Source organism: Eucyclogobius newberryi, unplaced genomic scaffold (genome assembly GCF_026437365.1).
Source record: "Eucyclogobius newberryi isolate DKJ021-1_F unplaced genomic scaffold, fEucNew1.0.hap1 SCAF_7, whole genome shotgun sequence".
Taxonomy (NCBI): domain Eukaryota; kingdom Metazoa; phylum Chordata; class Actinopteri; order Gobiiformes; family Gobiidae; genus Eucyclogobius; species Eucyclogobius newberryi.
Window position 1 is genome coordinate 32775011 of NW_027316389.1, and position 9699 is coordinate 32784709.

The following is a 9699-nucleotide window of genomic DNA, read 5'->3' on the forward strand; positions in this document are numbered from 1 at the left end:
CCCGTTTGTGTAGATGATTTACCCCAAATATGAGTTTGATCGGACAATCGCCCTAGGAGGAGTTTGTTAAAGTGTGAAGTGTAAAAATGTGGTGATTTGAGCGATTTTGCGATTTTCCCATAAGGATAACATGGGATGTTTCTGTCATCGCTACGGTTACGCCGTACAAAATATGACTTTGGCTCTCATACTTGTATGATCAGGATGGCAAATTAGAATTTAGTGCAAAATGTCATGTCATTTGGAAAAACTATTGTTTATAGGCCACTCTGAAGGCCAAATAGTCAGAATTCTGGGAAACGTTTGCGGCTCCGTCGCACAGAAACCGTAAAAGTTATCCTTAAAATTTGGATAACTTTAGATGCACCACTTGTCTAGAGGACGTACACCGATTTTGAGGTTGGTGGGCAAAACGCACTAGGAGGAGTTCGTTAAAGTGTAAAACATAAAAATGTGGTAATTTGAGAGATTTTGTGGTTTTCCCATAGGGATAACATGGGAGAATTCTGGCATCGCTACGACTACGCCGTAAAAATTTAGGCATTTTTGTGATTGGCTTTTGTGATCGGGACGGCAAAATAGAATTTTGGGTAAAGTTTAGACAATTTTGCTAAAAATAATTTTTGACCTTCAATGTTAATTTAAAGGTCACTCTGTAGGGGGCGCTATCGCGCCCATTTAAATTTTGTCAGCCTAAACTGGTCCAAACTAGAAAGTTTAACAACTGATTCAAATTTGGTCCTAATCGGACTGGTTTTGATCAAATGGGAGCAATTTTTAGATCTGCAATATTCCAAAATAAGTTGTCCAACTTTGCGGCTGCGCCGCACACAGACCGTAAAAGGTATCTCAAAAAATTGGATAACTTTAGATGCCCCACTTGTCCAGAGGACGTCCGCAGATTTTGAAGTCGGTGGGCAAAACGCCCTAGGAGGAGTTCGTCAAAGTTTGACGTGAACAAAATGGCTAACACAGCGTGTTTTCATTTTCAAAGGAAGATGGCGGCAATAGGGTAAGTCGCAATAGGGTAAGTCTGGGGGCGTGGCCACGATAATATATTTTTTTTGTCTTCAAGAGAGGAATGCGTGTCCCGAATTTCGTAGCTTTACGCCAAAGTTGACCTCTGGGCATCTCCCATAGGCGCAATGTATTTTGACTTTTGTCGGTGGCGCTGTCGCGCCATTTTTTAACGAAAAAAAATATGGCCCAGAAAAAATCGCTTCTGAATTTTGGGCAAAGTTTGGTGAGTTTTTGAGCATGTTCAGGGGGTCAAATTAGAGCTCAAAAAGCAGAAGAACAATAAAAATAAAAATAAAAATTATAATATTTTTAGCAAAAACAATATAGCCGTTTCCACTATAACAACAAATTATACATCGTTTGAAAGCTCTAAGCCTTCCCCATGCCGCCATGGGGTGGAATCATCATTACGAGCGCTTACGCGCTCGTCACTCCCCATTCCGTCGGGATGCCCCGCCCACTCCCCATAGACTTCCATTGATTTGAGCAGATACAAGCATGGCCCATGCCTGCGGCATGGATTCTTGCGTACAGGACGATGCCAGGAGGGTTTTGGAGGAATGCAGCGCTTTGCGCTGCTGTTGTCAACAATTTGTGAATGGGCTACGCCCATTCACTAATTGTTGACTATTTCTGTCATAGAAGGAGTAAGTATGCATGATCCATGCCTTCGGCATGGGCTAGTTCACTGTACTTGCCAGGGGCGACGGGGTACCAAACATGCGGGCTGCGCCCGCATGTTTGGTACCCCGTTTGGACAGTTGCAACGCTGCCTTCGGCAGCTTTGCAACAAGATAACTAAAGATAACTTCAGATAACTACAGATAACTTCAGATAACTACAGATAACTACAGATAACTACAGATAACTACAGATAACTACAGATAACTACAGATAACTACAGATAACTACAGATAACTACAGATAACTAAAGATAACTTCAGATAACTTCAGATAACTACAGATAACTTCAGATAACTACAGATAACTACAGATAACTACAGATAACTACAGATAACTAAAGATAAGGGTTAGGGTTAAGGTTAGGGTTAGGGTTAGGGTTAAGGTTAAGGTTAAGGTTAGGGTCAGGGTCAGGGTTAGGGTTAGGGTTAGGGTTAAGGTTAGGGTTAGGGTCAGGGTTAGGGTTAGGGTCAGGGTTAGGGTTAAGGTTAGGGTTAAGGTTAGGGTTAGGGTTAGGGTTAAGGTTAGGGTTAAGGTTAGGGTTAGGGTTAAGGTTAGGGTTAGGGTTAGGGTTAGCCATGAGGCTATTTGACAGCGCCGCGGCTCTGCAGCCACGGCCATTTTTATTAGAACTAGAAGCACTTCCCGAAATTCCTTTTCTTCACAAACTGCCACTTGTAAAACTATGATAAATAGTCCCCACAGGGACTATCCCACCATACAAGGTAACAACTAGAAAAAACATAAGCACTTTAAGGAAATAAAATGATGTATACATGAATCCTGGTCTCTCTTCCACTAGCACTGCCCTCTCCTGTCTTTAAGTGCAAATGCGCTCTATTAGCAGCTCATCCATGTTTGAACGCAGATTAGATCAAATGCATTATGCAACTAAATGTATAATGTAACTAAAACAATGTAGTAGTATCAGTAAACTATGACACTAAAGCATTGTGAAAGATGTTCATGTTTAGTCCTGACTCTGGCACCAGCAGAAGGCCGGTCCATGTTTAGTCCTGACTCTGGCACTAGCAGGAGGCTGGTCCATGTTTAGTCCTGACTCTGGCACTAGCAGGAGGCCGGTCCATGTTTAGTCCTGACTCTGGCACCAGCAGGAGGCCGGCCCATGTTTAGTCCTGACTCTGGCACCAGCAGGAGGCCGGCCCATGTTTAGTCCTGACTCTGGCACCAGCAGGAGGCCGGTCCATGTTTAGTCCTGACTCTGGCACCAGCAGGAGGCCGGTCTATGTTTTGTCCTGACTCTGGCACCAGCAGGAGGCCGGTCCATGTTTAGTCCTGACTCTGGCACTAGCAGGAGGCTGGTCCATGTTTAGTCCTGACTCTGGCACTAGCAGGAGGCTGGTCCATGTTTAGTCCTGACTCTGGCACGAGCAGGAGGCCGGTCCATGTTTAGTCCTGACTCTGGCACCAGCAGGAGGCCGGTCCATGTTTAGTCCTGACTCTGGCACCAGCAGGAGGCCGGTCCATGTTTAGTCCTGACTCTGGCACCAGCAGGAGGCTGGTCCCTGAGATCTGAGATTGTTCATATAGCACATAGTTCATATAACATGTCTGAGATGTACTTTAGTGCTAGGCCATGGAGAGACTTGTACACAAGCAGAGCTGCTTGTGTACTACAGAAAAGCATTTTAAAATATGTTTTATTCAAAAAGACATGCTCTGCAATGTTAATAGGCATACAAAGAAAAGCAAAATGCATGGTTGTGGTTGTCAGTGTACCATAAAAAGAGCATATGGCTGACTTGGCTGGGTTGTGGCACTGGCATGGTTTCCTGCAAGGCCAACAGGACTGTTCTGCCAACGAGTGCTGTATTTATAGGGTTCAACTTCCTGTTTAGACGTAACATTTTAAGGACAGTTCCCTATTCAGAAGATGCAATCTTTTTCTTTGAATTGTTCATTTCTATGGCAATTTCTATGGCAATTTCTATGGCATTTCATCACTGTGAAATCAATGAATAATGACACGAATACACGTAGGTTTGTCATTTAAAACAACTCTTTTATCTATACCAGTGATCCTAAACAACAGAACACATTCAGTATGTTTTGACTCAAATAGGGCTGCAACGACTTACTGGAATAATCATGACGAGTTGACTATTAAAATAATCAAAGTCATATTTTGATCATTTGAATTGTTGTATGGACGATACAGACTCTAAGTAAGCAGGTCATTAAAAAAACATACAATGACAATGACCGTGGCACTATTCAATCAAAAAGTCAAAAAAGAATAAACTCTTTCTTACTTTAATCAATAATACATTTTATTTGTGAATAGTTCAATATTTATTTGTTTAAAAATTTATTTAAAATATGTATGCACAATTTAAATAATCATTGACTAGTCAACTACTAAAATGATCATCAATTGCAGCCCTAGAATCCAAAGTGACTTTGAAAAGGTTGTTAAGAAATATTGATTTAATAATTTAGTAACGTTTTAACAAAACTTTATCATTCAAAAGACAGACACAACTTCATTCAATGGAATGTACGTTTAAACATTCCATTCATTTCTCCGCTTGCACTGTGCAAACACTACAGGTGGTCTGTGAGGGATGTAGCTATGCACTCATGTTGATTGTACTAACTAAATCCAAATTGAAAGACCAAATTGGCCTTAATGTGTACTTCCTGTTTGGTCCAGCAGGAACACTGGAAGGGGGCCAGCGCCGGAGCACTCTGCCTTTCTGAGGACGTGGGGGAACTGTATCCATTAGGCTAATGTGGGTTTGATCCATGCTGATGTATGTGAAGAGGTAGGAGGGAGGCTGCATGGGTCAGGTGTCTGTGTGCTGGTGATAAGGGACTTCCAAAGCCTTGTTCATGTGGAGAGCAACAGGATGGTGTATGCATAACAACAACCCCAGCACAAAGGGAGCCACAGGGATTTGCATGCCCTCTCCTTGAAGTAACCACTGTTTTATACTGAGCTGCTGGCCTCAGACACTGCTCTAGAGGGACGACCAACACATGGGAGGTGCAGGGGCAGAAGAATAGTATGGAGTTACCTTCTACGTCATTACAGTCATACGCTGGAGTGAAGCATGAATGGAGACAAGAGCACACACAGATGCATAAAGCAGAGCTCTGAAGCACGAGTGCAAGAGTGTATGTAAACATGAGTTTCTATGGCTGTGAAATGAAGCCTCTAGCACACACAAAACAGAGAAGTGACCATGAGTGAGCCTGTTAGTCAGACAGCAGAAAACACTGAGTACAGTAGCAGAAGAACAGCAGATATTTGTACATAGTATATGCATATGAAGAGGACTTACCTTTCACCCTCTCTCCGCGGTTAAGCTGGATCTCTCCCTCTCCCTGGGGTGTGTGGGGCTTTACCACAATAAAGGTACGTCCTGGGACAGCGCTGTAGAGTTTCCTCTTGGGCCCCTGGGGGCCTGACAGCATGGGGGGTGTGTAATGGGGCGGGCTTGTGTCTCGCTGCACAGAGCCAGGGCTGTAAACAAACACATAAGTTACTGTGGTGATCCCAGGGAGTTGGTAAGTGAAGCCCGAGGTCACAGACATGGTGAGCACAGGGCTCTGGTGGAACCCCCTTGACACTAAGGAGCGGGACCGATTCATAGAGGTGTCCCGGACAGTCTACAGTCACATCTCCATGGCCGAGAAAAGACAATCTCCTGCTCGCTCCTCCGTCCTGTGCTCTATCTCTGTACTGTCCTCTGCATCCTCCTCAAGACACAGGCAAAAACACTTGAGCCCATCAGTGTCTGCTCCAGCGACTGTCTGTCAGAGCTGTCTGGAAGCCTGTCTGAGTCCAGCCCATCCTGATGGAACCTCCTGGTCCAGAGAGTCCTGCTGTGGAGGAGAGCGGCTGGGTCAGCTTGTCCTGGGAGTGCGGCCGTGTACTCTCCCCTCCACCCTTCTGTTTTACTGCTGCTGTGCTCCGTGGCTCCCACCCTGTAGACAGCCTCCTAACATTCACACGCCAAACGCTCTCAATGTGCATTCTGTGTGTGCGCACAGGCACAGACTGCCCCCTCCTCCGCTAACATCGCTGCTCTGATAGCATGGTAGCCTCCGCCGCCAGCCAGTGGCTAACACCTCCCACATTCAGACATATGCTGGATGCTGGACCAGGGCTGTGTGCTCCTGTGATGGTCCATAGCTCCAGAGGCAGGCGGAGCAGAGCGGAGCGCGTGTGTGCGTGTGGCAGTGCGTCGTGGGGAAGGAGGGAGGGGGAGAGCTCCAGCTCATTTCATTTAATAGTTGCTCCTCCCTGTTCCCCTCTCCTTAAATCCCCTCCTCTCGGTCATTCTCCTGCTCTGCTTTCCCTCTCAGCCCTGTCTTTAACATTTCTTTACAATGCATCTTCGCTCACTGCTGTTGAATTCTAATACAACAACAGTCTTCATTCATCACTTTGCTATTGCTGTGCAAGGAGCATTCAATCTCCTGCTGCTGCTTACTTGAAATGCACATCAATACATTGTCTTTAGCTACAACTGTATCTACTACCACATATAGACATTTAAGTGCAGAAGAGACTGACCTGTTTTACAACAGAATTTCAGTTCTTTTTCCTCTCTCAACCCTTCAGCATGGAACCATTTGTATCTCCCACTATTGGCTTCATTCAGAGTTTCGTTCAGAGGGATCAGCTCATTTGTGCTCTCAACATATTTACAACAGACTCTTTCTGTTTCCCTCTCTCCTCATTTCAGGCTTTGTTTGCCTCACTCAGTCTCTAGCTTTCCTCACTCTCCATATCTTATACTGCCTCTCCTTCTCTGTCCCCCATTGCCACTGAAGCAGGGGCTGGCTGACGGCTTTCCAATTACCGCAGGGACTGAGGGGCCGGGATGGCTGCTGCATGTTAATGTGTGAGCACACAGGGGAGGGAGGAGACCAGTATGGATACGAAGGTATGTCCAAGTCTCACAGACAGCCCCAACATGAGTTTAAAGGATATATGTGCCTCCAAAGTGACACACTGTACTTTTGTCACTTTTTGAGGGACTTTTTGTCCCTCATCTCAATAGCAGTGCTTTTTGCTTTATTCAAGGTTTTAAATTCATGTTTTCCTTATGTAGAAAAGGGTGGAAAATACAAAAAAAAATTATATAAATATATATATAAAAACATTGCATCATGTGGTCCTCTGGGAACGCAGGAAAAGGTGATTGACACCTGATTTGGTACTCTCTTTGACTAAACGTAACTAGATTTAGGTGTTAGCTGTCCACCACAAGAGCAACAGATTTGCTCAAGAAAAAGATGACATCATTGTTAAATAAATTATTGATATTATCGAAAGAAAAAAAATGTAGGCGTTTGAGAAGGCTAACAGCAACAAATAAAGATTTCCCGAGATGAAAACACATGAGTGCAACATAGTCAGAACCCCAACTTCTCATCTTGGAATCCCGAGCTCCAAAGTGAACAGTATCAGACAAATGTGAACCATACGTGCAGGAATATCTCATTATATCGTAACTTGAAAGATTACAACTTGAAGGCGCAATGGACGATTTTTCGGCGATTTGAGAACGCAGGTGGAAGTGCGCATGCCACTCCCCCGTGCGGACCGATACAACACACACGTGCGTTTGTTTATTAGCGCGACGGAGCGCATCACATCTCTCGTCTCCCGTAGATTTCAGTCCACTTCTGCGTCAGCACGAACTGTCTTTCTCCGTCTTCATTTTGTCCCGTACACTGAGGGAACTATATTATGATAGATCAATGCACTTAAACACGCAGAAACGTGGGACGAGCCACACGCGGCTGCAGGTGAGCGGTAGGTGAGTTTTATGATTGATACGTGGCAGGACTAATGATTTATCCACGCCACGAGGAAATATGACTCAGATTTATGCCAAAAAAATCGTCCATTCAACCTTTAAGGAGGGTACATTTTAGCAGCATTTTGAGAAAACTATTATCAATATTACCCAATATTAACACTTTACATATCTTCTAAATATATTTACAATAATATTGTAAATATATTTAGAAGATATGTAAAGTGGTATTGACAATAGTATATATTTCCTACCTGAATGGATCTATGATTGTGTTTATAAGACAAGTAAAAGCCCCTTCTTTATGAAGTTTACTCATGCATAATGGCAGCAGAGCGGCACTTGGACTCAAGTGCAATGCAAATTAAATGAAAAACAATGACTGCCAGCGCCAGCTGACGAGCTGCGTACTGAAGACTGTTTGAACCCTGAATGAGTTCATATTTATTGTGCAAATGTGATTATTTGAGACACCACTATAGAGTCTGGGATATTAATATTACAGAACATTAGGGTGACAAATTAGTTTTAGGTTTCAGTAGTAGTTGTTTTTACATTGTTCTTTGGTCTTTTTTGTACTTGCTCTTTTGTAGTAGATGCTTCATTTCTCATAGATGTACTACACACTCAGTCAGACACACATGCACAAAGTTTACAGCAGATTATAAAAGCTCCAACGTTTCCTAGGACACCAGCCCAGCTTCTGTAACGATGGCAACTGTCAATAAAAGGAGAGAAAATATAACTAACATCTGCACTGATGAGTGGACTGTACGGCTGCATGTGTGACTACACAGAGCACTCCAAACACAACCACCTGGATCCAAGCGGTTATTGGCCTTTAAACATGCTCTTGAGTACCATTACTGTGGCATCTCATCTTTTAAACCTTAAAATAATGCATGATGTACATTTGTTTGAACTTTTCTACAAAAAAAGTGTCCACCAAAATATCAGGAAGAAAAGAAGAAGTAATACAATTCTTAATTCACCTCATAACTGAAGATCAAAACTAAAAATTAAGTTAGTGGAATTTCTGAACGTGGACTACCGTATATTATGTATCTGAGCCTTTCTAAGGGCCCAGTTAAAAGTTGATGAAAGCAGAGAGGTAAGTATGTCTTTTAGAGCTTTATACCTCTCTAAACCTTTTATCTCCCCGGGTCAAGTTGTAATATTGACAGAATAAATCCAACAAATTCTGCAGCCGACACGACAGACACGGCCACGCTTCAGCCATCATCCCGGAAGTCTGTCCCGGCATTCTAAAATAAACATGCAGGTGTAATGAATGTGGTCTACTGGCAGCATAAGGAATTACCAGGGGAAAATAAACAAAAGCTAGCTTTCCCCCAACAAGCTAACGTAAGCATTCAGTAGTAACAAACACAATTTGACGGCAGAAATGCTCCAGACAAATCTGGGATGATAGGATTAATGTAATGAATGAAGCAAAATACAGGGAGTTTTTTATGAGGGACAATGTTATAACATGGTTAAAAGCTAAAAAAATACATGTCCGCTATCACACATTTTCAATAACCTGGACAGATCTTCCAGTCGGTGGATAATTAGAATTAATGAGGCTATTAGAGCATTTATCAGTTCTATAATGATTCATAACTGACAGATTTGATTCAAAATTCTGACAAGCTTTGAGTGGAAATGTCTGGCTGTCCTTAGTAAATAACTAACAGAATTAGTCAGTATCACTTTTGTAATTGCAATTGTGACAATTTAAGCTAAACGTCTAAACAAATTAGATACATTTTAAAATATAGGGTTGGACGTCAAAACTAGGGCTGCAATAGATCGGACTCAAATTTAAATTGCAAATTGAGTTGGATTTTTTTTGGGATTCTTAGTTTATGAGTTCATATTTTAGTCTTCATTCAAATTTTAATCCTCCTGGAGTTATTTATACTGTACATTCTGAACAGAATCCTACTTTTTAAACATGTATCACAAAGCTAACCTCAATCAGAATTAGATTGTGCTGTCTTAGTCCAAACTGTTGCCACGTATTATAAACCCATTGCAATGATCAACAATCTCGTTTTAGTGCAGGACATTAAAAATACTTTCTCCATTTACTTCTTCACATTGACAATGCAAAGCGATCAAAACTGACTGTGAGCTTGGGTACAAAGTTAAGACTGCGTCCCGTCTCCAGCTGCTCATGCAGCCCATGTTCTGTGGCCTT

General features: G+C 42.8%; 2 protein-coding genes across 3 annotated transcripts in view; one reads left to right on the forward strand and one right to left on the reverse strand.

Annotated features, from left to right (window-relative positions):
* Positions 1-9699, forward strand: part of rabl2 (RAB, member of RAS oncogene family-like 2) — a 321019-nt gene that overhangs the window by 88259 nt on the left and 223061 nt on the right. The window lies entirely within an intron of this gene.
* The window catches only part of shank3a (SH3 and multiple ankyrin repeat domains 3a), a 273592-nt gene that overhangs the window by 77578 nt on the left and 186315 nt on the right, over positions 1-9699 (reverse strand). Inside the window, exons 13-14 of one of the 2 annotated variants that reach the window (XM_072435296.1) lie at positions 5007-5188; positions 4740-4763 (exon numbers count right to left, since the gene is read on the reverse strand). In XM_072435296.1, the coding sequence (XP_072291397.1) occupies positions 4740-4763; positions 5007-5188 (206 nt within the window). The remainder of the gene's footprint in view (positions 1-4739; positions 4764-5006; positions 5189-9699) is intronic. The other variant, XM_072435297.1, reaches the window with a different exon arrangement.